This window comes from Temnothorax curvispinosus, unplaced genomic scaffold, assembly GCF_003070985.1.
Source record: "Temnothorax curvispinosus isolate PA1 unplaced genomic scaffold, ASM307098v1 QBEX01008218.1, whole genome shotgun sequence".
Lineage (NCBI taxonomy): Eukaryota > Metazoa > Arthropoda > Insecta > Hymenoptera > Formicidae > Temnothorax > Temnothorax curvispinosus.
In genome coordinates, this window is record NW_020217998.1 from 1 (window position 1) to 13412 (window position 13412).

At 32.7% G+C, this 13412-nt stretch overlaps 2 protein-coding genes across 7 annotated transcripts; both read left to right on the top strand.

The window, feature by feature from the left end:
• The first annotated feature begins 67 nt into the window (after positions 1-67).
• On the top strand, positions 68-3658 carry LOC112457770 (odorant receptor 22c-like). Of its 6 annotated transcripts, none has more exons than XM_025020999.1 (7): positions 71-1420; positions 1789-1869; positions 1945-2140; positions 2409-2639; positions 2798-2911; positions 2995-3150; positions 3572-3658. In XM_025020999.1, exons 1-7 carry the CDS (start codon positions 1164-1166, stop codon positions 3617-3619), a joined length of 1083 nt encoding a protein of 360 aa, XP_024876767.1. In that variant the 5' UTR covers positions 71-1163; the 3' UTR covers positions 3620-3658. The 6 variants fall into 6 exon arrangements, with proteins under 6 accessions (XP_024876769.1, XP_024876767.1, XP_024876768.1 ...); XM_025021000.1 differs by having other exon boundaries at positions 1948-2140; XM_025020998.1 differs by having other exon boundaries at positions 72-1420; positions 1789-2140.
• A 1640-nt stretch (positions 3659-5298) lies between these two features.
• Positions 5299-11991, top strand: LOC112457769. The gene is made up of 10 exons (XM_025020997.1): positions 5299-5571; positions 6427-6781; positions 7067-7297; positions 7451-7564; positions 7657-7836; positions 10535-10599; positions 10691-10886; positions 11175-11405; positions 11548-11661; positions 11746-11991. The coding sequence occupies exons 1-10, from the start codon at positions 5315-5317 to the stop codon at positions 11989-11991; spliced, it is 1989 nt and encodes a 662-aa protein (XP_024876765.1). The 5' UTR covers positions 5299-5314.
• The last annotated feature ends 1421 nt before the right edge of the window (positions 11992-13412 follow it).

The window sequence follows — 13412 nt, forward strand, 5'->3', positions numbered from 1 at the left end:
TACAGAGTTTACTGTAGCGTTACCGCTATTGTTATTGTTATTATATTATCGCAAAAAAATTTGCGTATGAATTAAAGTAAAACCGTTGCTATATTACCTACCATTCTCTATTATGTACATGCATATTTGCATGCGTGTAAAGTGTTTCAATTCTGTGGGCTGAGCTACTTATCGGGTGCGTCTCCATGTGGCGGCTCGGAAGTTCTCCAGGTGATCTATGGGCAGATTGCAACATAAATACTGCATTTCTTGCTAATAATTAATTTAATTTTTTTTCCATGTGTAAAATAAAACATGCGATAAGTATATTGCATAACAAATGCTCTTCTTGCACAATCAGATATTCCTTTACATTTTCGTTCAAATAATATCATAATGTTTATGAAATAGTTTTTTAGAAAGATTAATATATGCTTTTTGTACCTTGTGATGTCTTTTTAAAAGTTATATTATGCTTGCCGTTTGTGAAGAACGTCGTTGATACTGAAACATAAAACTTCACTCAGCACTGCGTCTCCCTACGTCTTTTGCTTCTAGCTTCTGACTATTTGACGATTATTGTGCACAGCGACCAATATATTTCAAAAGAATAAATGCGAACGCGTGCACACTCACCGCGCTTAGTATAATGCACGAGAAGGTATATCTTTTGATAGGGAAATAAAATCTCGGAAAGAGAAACTTTCGCCTTTTCCATATCTTTCCTATTTTCTCTCTAAAATTTTCCCCTACGCATGGAAGTAAAAAACTTTTCTTACGGTCACCGAGAATAGTTTAATGTCCTATGTATGTACATTCGCGTGCTGTTGTCTGCTGTTGCTTGAATTTTTAAAGAAAATAATGCACTGAGCACTACACCACTGTTTTGCCAGTAAATTCCCAGAAGAGAGAAGATCGGCCACCCGGAAACTTCTTTTTCTTTCATCGACAATTGTACACGCAATCTGTGCAGGTTGCGATCAAAATATTTAATAAGCTGTGGTTTCTGGAGGGGTAAAAACCCCACTCTTGCTTCCTCTGAAGCGTTCAGTTTGTACAGAGACACCACATTGTGCATATCGTATAATCTATCAAGTGCTATTGTCATAACGCCGCTAAAAATTTTTTTTATTGGAATACACGTTATCGGTGCAAAATAATAGGAAAATAATAATAACAGAAATATGAAAATAGAGAATACAGTTAGCCAAGCGATAGAAATTTCTCTACGAATTTTTGGGATCTGGCCAAATACATCGTGCGTTTTATTACGTAGACTATTCTGGACCGTCATGCTCGTAACCGAGCAAGTCTTTCAATATCGATATATTGTAGTGCATTTTCATTTGATTGAATTTATCGAGATGATGAGAATTATAGGTTCAACAATGGCGTATACAATATTTTTATTTAAACTTTTAATTTTTTGGTATAAGCAGCGGTGAGATACGCAACGTGATGTAGTGATACGCACTATCGATGAAAAATTTGCTTTAAATATTATTTAATTTAATTGTATACATATTTAATTACATTATTCAATTATATTAAGTTACATTTTAGTATTACATTTCAATTTAACAATTATTTTAGTCAAAAAATAAATTATTTTACAATTGTAAACGTGAACAACGTAATAAAGTTGAATGAAAGACAAGTAGCTTGTAATAAATTGATTATTTTACACAAAAAGAAAATAAGCGGACTCGCATGGGTAAAGTCATTGTGATAATAAATTTTTCACCGATGGTTGGTATTACGCTTCGTTGCGGTCGTTATCACGATTATGATCAATAAATTTTTTCTTAGAACGTTCAACAGGATATTAACGATGATGGCGAACAACTGGGAAAAGTGTTCCGACACGAAATTCAGCATGTTAATAACGAGGTGCAATGCCAAACTGTCGCAGCGCTTCGTTAACATGACGGTGATTCTCTATTTGACTGCTGTAATTTTTTTTAGCAGCAAAATCCTCGTAAAACATGACAATGGTGACACAGCCTCAAACGTTTCCACACGATTACTCATTCTAGATATGGATTTACCATTTGACGCTAATCGAAGATTCATATACGAATCGATCATAATTGTACAATTTCTTCATTTGGTGTTATGCTCCGAAGCAATCGGCTTATTAAATGCTCTACTCATAAATCTGGTGAGTTCTATTATGCAGAGATATTATTATCTTTATTATTATGCATGAGTATTATCTATTATTTTACTTATACCTATTAACATTTTATTAACCATAATATCAATTGATAGACAAAATTTACACCAGCATATTGTCTACATAATAAAATATAATATACTAGCAGTTGTACTGCTTTTTGGGTTTACAAAAAATTGTGCAGCATAATCTAGGCAGTTAAATTGTTTTTTCGCGAATTAAGTACAGCAGTTGAGAAAAGTGTTTATTTTAGATATTGCACATAAGTGGTCAAATCGATATTCTTCGTAAAAGTGTAATGGATATTTTTCCAAAAGAAGGAAATGGCAGATTGAGTCGTTTCGTGGTTCAAAAAATAATAAAAAAACACCAGGAAATTATCATCTTTTCAGAGCATATCGAGGATCTGTACTCGTATATCGCGATGGTGTTGTTTGTGACGGATACTTTGATTATCTGCTGCTTGGGTTTTACAATTGTCGCGGTAAGCGATTTTGATTAAATCTGCGGTTAAAAGAAATATGTACTATTGGAACCGCGCTGTTGTATCTGTAGAACAGAAGAGTATATTAATTCGTGACTTTAATTATTCATCCTTTTATTTCATTTTCTTTGGTATTATAATATATCTTAAAATTCTAGGCGATTGGTCGCCCCGATGCTCTCAACAATATAATTAAAACTCTCTTATTTTACTTTCTTATGAATTCAGAAGCGTTCATATTTTGTTTCGCTGGGGAATATTTAAGTGCGAAGGTTAAACATAAAGACTAATATTGATAAATAAGTAGAATATTACGTAATTGCTTCTAAAAGCTACAAAATCTACTATTTAATAGAGCAAAAGCATTGGGGATGCTGCGTATGATTCTTTGTGGTACGAATCAGATTCCAAAGACAGTCGAATTATATTGTTCTTAATAATGAGGTCACAAAATCAATTAACCATTACAATTGGAAAAATAATGAATTTGTCTCTAGATCGATTTGGAAGTGTAAGTCTTATCTCATTGTCAGATTTGTTTTATACGTTAAACATTTTACTAATATTATATTGAAAATTGTTTTGCCAATAATAATCTAGAATCATGAAAAATAGAAAATGTGTTATTCTTTTTTAAAATATTATTAAAATATTACTATTAATTAATTTCTATTAATAATAATAATATAAAATATTACTATTAATTTATTTATTAATAAATAAGTAATATATCATTTATTTTTTAATAAATATTTATATTTTTATATATATTTGTTTTAAATAGCAAACAGTATTTGCTGCAATATTTTCATTGTTATATATTATTGTAACGAGTCAAATGACAAACTAATAACTGTTGACAGTAAATTTTTATATTTAAAATATTTTATACATAAATATTCTTCTAATAATCAAATAATACTCTGTTTCAGATTATAAAGGCTTCGGCCTCCTACATATCGGTTTTGTTTGCGATGTAGAGAAACAAAATTACGCTTTATTTAAAGTTGTAATAAAAGTTAATAATTGGTTATTGTTTAATTGTAAAAAAATGTTTATTAATTAAAGTAAAACCATTGCTGTATTATTTGCCATTCTCTTTTATGTGCGTGCATATTTGCATGCGTATGTGCGTTTCAGTCTCTGTTGACTGAGTTACTTATCGGGCACATCTCGTTGTGACAGATCGGAATATGTCCAGGAGATCTATAAGTGTCTGACTATTCGAGTAGGCTCCTGGGTAGTGATGGCTATTACCGGCCCTGCTGGCGTAAAATCCTTTCTCGCGCCAGGAAAGCTGTGGATCAAATTTTCCATGCCAAGCTGAGAGCGATACTTAAAATACGCTACACCTTTACAAAAAATTATAGTTTGAGCAGCCTGACAGCTCTTCTTTTAAAGACGTTAAAGAAGCTCATCGATGTGTACCTGCGAGTTGTTATTTCTGTGTTGCAGTGTTGCATTCTCTGCACGAGAATCCACATTCGTATATGATGAGCATCTCCACAGAAACGGCGCTCCAATTGTTCGTGTCCCTAATGTAGGTGCCGCTGGAGACTGAAGATTACGTGGTGAGAATGTTCTTTGATATGTACTCCTTTAACAACACCTCGCACAAAGTTGTTTGTAGAGATGCGGGATGTTCCGGACAGATTAATTCACTGGATCCGAAGCATCCTAAAACTGATAAACTTGTGCTTCTTTGCTAGATATTTTGGCTTATACTATCGTCTTCGGCACGTTTCTTTCAATTTGCGAGTACTTGCAACATAAGCTATTTTCCGCGCAATACTCCTAAGGAAGATATCTCCCAGCGATATATGTTCGCCCGTCCTTCCCTCTTGCGACGCACTGCCAACAACGAAACTTCACTTTCGCGTCGTGCAAGTTATGGAAGCTTGCATTTTGTACTGTTTCCTTAAAACTTATGTTATACCTACTTGTCAATTGCAAGAAACCGTTAGTATCTGCAATATAAAATTTTACTTATCATTTTATTTCTTTGTCTCCTGCTTCTGGCTTATTTTTTGACGATTATTGCGCGCAATCTGTATCTGACGAACCGGAGTTCTATTCAAAATCGCGCAATTTACATATTACGAGAAAATAAGTTGTGAACGCGAGCACACTCGCTACACTTCCTGTAATGCTTGAGAACGAATATCTTTTAATATTGAGGAAATAAAATCTCAAAAAGAGAAAATTTCACCTTATCCATATTTTCCCTCTTCCTCGAAGACTTCTCCCCTATACGTAGAAATACAAAACTTTTCTTACGGTCACCGAAAACAGTTCAACGCCCTATGCACACTCGCGTGTTTCGTTCGCCGTTGTTTGAATTTTTAAAGAAAATAATGCACTGCGCGCTACACCACTGCTTTCCCCCAGAATTCGAGAGGGAGACGATCGGTCACCCGGAAACTTTTATTTTTTCACCGACAATAGTACACGCAATCTGTGCAGGTTGCGGGCAAAATATTTAATAAGCTGTGGTTGGGTGTCCTGGAGGGGAGAGCCCCACTCTCTTGTTCTCTTTCAGTATGTGCAAAGATACCACATAGAGCACATCGTACGATGGATCAGATTTCTTCGTAACAACGTTTCAAATTTTCTTATCGGATACAACGCATGTTAACGGTGCAAAATAATAGGATAATAATAATATTAACACAAGTATGAAAGTAGACAATGCAGTTAGCAAAGCGATAGAAATTTGTCTACGAATTTTTGGCATCTGGCCGAATACATCGTGCGCTTTATTACGTAGACTCTTCTGGATTGTCACGCTCATATTCGAGCAAGTCTTTCAATATCGATATATTGTAATGCATTTTTATTTGATTGAGTTTTCCGACAGGATGAAAATTTTGGGTGCAGCCATGGCATATTCGATACTTTTAACTAGACTTCTCATTTTTTGGTATAAGCAACGGTGAGATAACGGCACGTTGTGAGTTGTGATACGCACTGTCAATGAAAAATTAGCTTTATGTATTATTTAACTCAATTATATTTAACAATATTATTCAACAACATTCAACAAATTAGTTACATATATTTAGTATTTTATCTTGATTTATTACTTTAGTCGTTAAAATACACCTTTCGCAACTACTTTGGTTGATAAAATAATTTATTTGGCAATTACGAATGTAAACATAATAATAATGTTAATTAAATACGAATTGCTATAGTGATTGCACAACAATTAATTTTTCATCGATGGTTCGTATAAGGCTTTGTTGCGGCCGTTATTAAAATTATGAACAATAAAAATTTTTCCTGGAACGTTCAACAAAATATTAACGATGATGGCGATTGTATGAAAAAAATGTACCAACTCAAAATTTAGTATGTTAACAACGAAGTGCAATGCTAAATTGTCGCAGCGCTTCACTAACATAACGGTGATTCTCTATTTAACAAATGTAACTCTTTTTAGCAGCAATAACTTCATAAAAAATAAGCTACTGAATGGAAAAAACTACTTCCATTTATTACTAATAACTTGTTATTAATATTTTTTAATGATTTTTTCTTAAATAATCATAAAAAAATATAGAATTATGTGCCAAAGTTTCTAATACTCATAATTTTTTGTTTCTTAAATATCTAATTTTAAAAAAGGGTCTATTTTTTCGTTTATCAAAGTGATCTACTCTCTTAACCAGAATTGCATAGGTAAAGTGATTGCGCAACAATTAATTTTTCATCGATGGTTCGTATAGAGCTTTGTTGCGGCCGCTATTAAGATTATAAGATTATAACCAATAAAAATCTTTCCTAGAACGTTCAACAAGATACTAACGATGATAGCGGTTGACTGGGAAAAATGTTCCGACACGAAATTTAGCATGCTAACAACGAAGTGCAATGCCAAACTGTCGCAGCGCTTCACTAAGATGACGGTGATTCTTTATTGCACAATGGTAACTTTTTTTGGCAGCAATGTCTTCTTACAAAACACAGATGATGGCATAACTTCCAACGTTTCCACAACACGACCACTCATTGTTGACATGGATTTGCCATTCGACGTTAATCGAAGATTCGTATATGAATTTGTCATAATTGTTCAATTTTTTCACATGCTGATATGTGCTAACTCAATGGGTTTAATAAATGCTTTACTTATAAATTTGGTGAGTCCTGTTACCTGTTACGCAAAAAAATATTATTATTATTATGAGTATTATCAATTATTTATAAATATTACTTTTTTAATATTTTATTAACCATAATGTTAATTGATTAACAAAATGTACATGTACAAATTTCTTATTTTATCAAAAATAGTTTATTAGCAATTGCGATTTTCAAATTTTGAAAGATTCTGTGCAGCATAAATTTAATGTCATCAGCCATATAATATTTTTTTCTTGCGACCATTATTAGTATACAGCTGTTGAAAGAAATGTATATTTCAGATATTGCATATAAGTGGTCAAATCGATATTCTTCGTAAAAGTGTGTTGGAACTTTTCCCGAAAGAAAATAAGTGCAGTACGAATTGTTCTATGGTAAAAAAAGTAATCACGAAACATCAGAATATTATCACTTTTTCAGAACATATTGAAGATCTGTACTCGTATATCTCAATGGTGCTTTTCGTATCGGATACTTTGCTTATCTGCTGCTTGGGTTTTACAATGGTCACGGTAAGCTATTTTGATTAATTCTACGGTTAAGAGAAATATATACTATATGAACAGCGCTGTTAATTAATTCTGCAGAATAGAAGAGTATTAATTGGTGACTTTAATTAATTCATCGTTTTATTACATTTTCTTGACTCTTTCTTAAAATTCTAGTCGATTGGGCAACCCGATGCTTCAGAAAGTATAATCAGGAATTTCTTGTTTTACCTCGCTGTGAATATAGAGGTATTTATATTCTGTTTTGCTGGAGAATACTTGAGCGCCAAGGTTAGATATTGAGACGAATATTGCATATGATAAATATTACAAAATATACTACGTCATTTTTTCTAAGAGATACAAGATCCATTATTTAATAGAGCAAGAGCATTGGAGATGCTGCATACGATTCTCTTTGGTACGAGTCAGATTTCAGAGACGGTCGAAATGTATTGCTCTTAATAATGAGGTCGCAAAATCAATTAACCATTACAATTGGAAATATAGCGAATTTGTCTCTTGAACAATTTAGCAGTGTAAGTCTGTTTCAAGTTTGTTCTGTACGTGCAAAATTTTTACAGATTCTATAAAGATTGTCTAGAATAAAAAAAAATAAAAAATGTGTTATTTCTTTTTAAGATAAATAGAATATTACTATAAATTATTTTTTGTAACATTTTTAATATAAAATTTATAATAATAATATATTTTTTATTTTTTATTTATATTTTTATATATTTGTTTTAAATAGTAAATAATATTTTCTGCAATATTATTCACGTTGTTATGTGTGTTATTAAAATGAATCAATCGACAAATAAATAACTTTTTACATTAAATTTAAAACATTCTACATTATTCTTATAATAATGCAGTAATACTATTGCAGATTCTAAAAGCTTCGGCTTCCTATATATCGGTACTACTTGCAATGTAATGAAGCAAAACTACATTCTATTTACATCAAATTTTTAATGAGCACTAGCATTAGTAGCTAGTTATTGTGTAGTTACAAGAAAATTTGCATATAAATTAAAATAAAACCATTTCTTTATTACTTACTATTCTCCTTCATGTGCGTGCACATTTGCATGCGTTCGTGCGTTTCAGTCTCTGTAGGATGAGTTACTTATCTGGCGTGTTTTTATGTGGCGGATCAGAAAACGTTCAGGAGGTTTTCGGATTTCTGACTATCCCGAGTAGGTTCCTGGTGGTAGTGTTGGCTATAACCGGCCCTCCAAGCGTAATCTTGTTTGCGGGCAGGAAAACTACTGTCGTAAATTATCTCTTCCATGCCAAACTGGAAGCGATACCTATGGCGAAATTCTGGAATATTTATTTAAAACACGCTACACTTAAAAAAAATAGTTTGAGCAGCCTGACAGCTCTTCTTTTGAAGACGTTAAAGAAGCTAATCGATGTCTACCTGTGAGATGTTATTCTTGTGCTGCACTCTCTGTACTATAGTAAGCATCTCCACAGAAACGGCGCTTCCCTTGTTCGTGTCATATACTCCTTTTACAACACCTCGCACGAAGTTACTTGTAGAGAGGCGGAATGTTCCGGACATATTAAATCACTGAATCCGAGGCACGCTAAAACTGATGAACTTGTGCTTCTTAGCTAGATATTTTGTCACGTACTGCCGTGACTTCGTCACGTTTCTTTCAATTTATGAAAACTTGCAACACGATCTTCCAGCGATATGTGTTCGCCCGTCGTTCCCTCTTGCGACGCACTGCCATGCCAACAACGAAACTTCACTTTCGCGTCGTGCGAGTCGAAAAAGCTTGCATTTTGTTTTGTTTTCTTAAAGCTTATATTATACCTATTTGTCAATTGCGAGAAACCGTTAGTACTGCAATATAAAACTTCACTTATCATTTTGTTTCTCCGTCTCCTGCTTCTGGCTTATTTTTTTACGATTATTGCGCGCAATCTGTATCTGACGGGCACCAAAGTTTTATTCAAAATCGCGCGATTTACATATTACGAGAGAATAAGTTGTGAATGCGTGCACACTCGCCACACTTCCTGTAATGCTTGAGAAAAAATATCTTTTATTATTGAGGAAATAAAATCTCAGAAAGAGAAAATTTCACCTTATATCTATCTTCGCTTTTCCTCAAAGACTTCTCCCCTGTACGTAGAAATACAAAACTTTTCTTACGGTCACCGAAAACAGTTCAACGCCCTATGCACATTCGCGTGTTTCGTACGCAGTTGTTTGAATTTTTAAAGAAAATAATGCATTGCGCGCTACACCACTATTTTCCCCCCAGAATAATTCAAGAGGGAAAAGATCGGCCACCCGGAAACTTTTATTTTTTCACCGACAATAGTACACGCAATCTGTGCAGGTTCCGATGAAAATATATAATAAGCTGTGGCTGGGTGTCCTGGAGGGGTGAGCCCCACTCTCTTGTTCTCTTTCAGTATGTGCAAAGATACCACATAGTGCACATTGTACGATGGATCAGGTTTCTTCGTAATAACGTTTCAAATTTTCTTATCGGATACAACGCATGTTAACAGTGCAAAATAATAGGATAATAATAATAGTAACACAAGTATGAAATTAGACAATACAGTTAGCAAAGCGATAGAAATTTGTCTACGTATTTTTGGCATCTGGCCGAATACATCGTGCGCTTTATTACGTAGACTCTTCTGGATTGTCACGCTCGTAATCGAGCAAGTCTTTCAATACCGATATATTGTAATGCATTTTTATTTCATTGAGTTTTCCGAAAGGATGAAAATTTTGGGTGACGCCATGGCATATTCGATACTTTTAACTAGACTTCTCATTTTTTGGTATAAGCAACGGTGAGATAACGGCAGGTTGTGATACGCACTGTCAATGAAAAATTAGCTTTATGTATTATTTAACTTAATTATATTTAACAGTATTATTCAACAACATTCAACAAATTAGTTACATATAAACAATATTTCATCTTGATTTATTACTTTAGTCGTTAAGATACATCTTTCGCAACTGCTTTGGTTAATATAATAATGGATAAAATGGATGGTTGGATAAAATAATTTATTTGGCAATTAAAAATGTAAACATAATAATAATGTAAATTAAATACGAATTGCTGAAATAAATAAATTATTGTACGCGAAGAAGATTTAAGCAGAATTGCATGGATAAAATGATTGCACAACAATTAATTTTTCATCGATGGTTCGTATAAGGCTTTGTTGAGGGCCGTTATTAAAATTATGATCAATGAAAATCTTTCCTAGAACGTTCAACACAATATTAACGATGATGGCGATCGACTGGAAAAAATGTACCAACTCAAAATTTAGTATGTTAACAACGAAGTGCAATGCCAAACTGTCGCAGCGCTTCAGTAACATAACGGTGATTCTCTATTTGACAAATATTACTCTTTTTAGCAGCAATATCTTCATAAAAAATATGAATGATGTCATAACTTCCAACGTTTCCACACAATCACTCATTATAGACATGGATTTGCCATTCGACATTAATCGAAGATTCGTATATGAATCGGTCATAATTGTTCAATATCTTCACTTGCTGATATGTGCTAACGGAATGGGATTAATAAATGCTTTACTTATAAATTTGGTGAGTCCTGTTACCTGTTACGCAAAAAGATATTATTATTATTGTTATTATGAGTATTATCAATTATTTGTAAATATTATTTCTTTAATATTTTATTAACCATAATGTTAATTGATTAACGGAATTTACATGTGCAAATTTTTTATTTTATCTAAAATAGTTTATTAGCAATTGCGCTTTTCAGATTTTGAAAGTATCTGTGCAACATAAAATTTAATGTCACAAGCCATATAATATTTTTTTTGCGACCTTTATTAGTACAGCTGTTGAAAGAAACGTATATTTCAGATATTGCATATAAGCGGTCAAATCGATATTCTTCGTAAAAATGTGTTGGAACTTTTTCCGAAAAAAAATAAGTGCAGTACAAATCGTTCTATGGTAAAAAGAGTAATCAAGAAACACCAGAATATTATCACTTTTTCAGAACATATTGAAGATCTGTACTCGTATATCTCAATGGTGCTTTTCGTATCGGATACCTTGATTATCTGCTGCTTGGGTTTTACGATGGTCACGGTAAGCGATTTTGATTAATTCTACGATTAAAAAAAATATATACTACGGGAACCGCGCTGTTAATCTGCAAAATAGGAAAAATTCCTGTCTTTAATTATTCATTTTTTTATTACATTTCCTTTGCTCTTTCTTAAAATTATAGTCGATTGGTCGACCCGATGCTTTACAAAGTATACTAAAGACTCTCTCATTTTACTTTGTTACGAATATGGAGGCGTTCATATTCTGTTTCGCTGGAGAATACTTGAGCGCCAAGGTTAGAAGTTGTGACAAATATTGTACACGATAAATAAATATTACGTAATTACTTATTAAAGCTACAAAATCCATTATTTAATAGAGCAAAAGCATTGGAGATGCTGCGTACGATTCCCTATGGTACGAATCAAATTCCAGAGACAGTCGTATTACATTGTTCTTAATAATGAGGTCGCAAAGTCAATTAACTATTACAATTGGAAAGATAATGAATTTGTCTCTAGAACAATTTAGTAGTGTAAGTCCATTTCAGATTTGTTGTGTACGTGTAAAACATTTTACAGATTTTATGCCGAAGATTTGTCTCATCGATAATATAATTGTCTAGAATTAATTTAAAAAAATAGAAAATGTGTTATTTCTTTTTTAAAATATAAATAGAATGTTACTATCAATTAACTTTTGTCATATATACCATATATTTTCATATTCAAATATATATTTTTATATATTTTGCTATTTGGTTCAACTAGCAAATAATATTTACTGCACATTGCTATGTATTATAGAAACGAGTCGAATAATAAGTAAATAACTTTTCACATTAAATTTAAATATTTATAATTTTTACATAAATATTCTAATAATAATAATCAAGTATTACTTTTGCAGATTGTAAAGGCTTCGGCCTCCTATATATCAGTCCTGCTTGCAATGTATTGAACCAAAACTACATTTCATTTACATTGAATTTTTAATAAACATTAACAGCTTGTTATTGTTTAGTTTCTAAGAAATGTGCATATGAATTAAAACGACAAGGACCATTGCAGTATTACTTACCATTCTCTTTCATGTGCGTGTATATTCGCATTGCGTGCGTGCGTTTCAATTGGAGTAAGAATAAAACTCGGGGTTTTTTTCCAGGCGGTAGATCGATGACTCGAGATACGCAATTTTTATTAAATAAAGTCGGTAAATGTAACCCCGTGCTGTTTTCCCCCCTGCTAGCATTGTTCGCTCCACTTTACAAATCCCGATAATTTTTTTCTTTTTTTTCTTAATTTTTCTGTAAGATGTCCATACGAACATTATACTCTTGCTGCCTGCACGGCTTCTCGCATTACTTTCAAGTCTCATAATTATAATTGGCCGCTATCGCATTACCTTGACGAGAAAGGGAGTGAGAACGAATGAGGGAGGGAACGAATTCGTAAACTTCTGTTATTATTCATAATTTCGTAATTGTATATCTATAGTAAATTCCTGTAAAATTCGTAATTTATTGCATATCCCTGTAAGGTTCGCAATTTACCACCAATACTATCCTTCTCCTCTCAACCCTTTGGACCAACAACGGCTTAACGTCTCTTTCCGAAAGACGGATAATTGTATATCTATAGTTATTGTAATCGAGTATCTTATGTTCGGTACCAAGAGGATATGTTTAATAATTATTCGTTTTCTCTCAAATGCTTGTCCACGCGCTTTCGCGTTTCAGTTTTCAGTGAAATATTCCGCGATCAATAAAAGTGAATAAAACCTGCTGATGTTTGATACTTTATAAATCATTGATTAGAGAAGCTTCTTTCTCGCAATTATGAAAATTAACAACTCGATTTCATAATCCATTTTAAAGTCGTCTAAATATAAGGTTTCACATCTTGGCATTTAACGAGTGGCATTTAATTAATACCTACTCTGTAAATTTTAATCTCAACAATCGAGCATATTATCTAGATTTGCATAACCGATTCAACAACTGCAGTTACGTAAAGATTAATGACAATTGGTTTTTATATATACAGG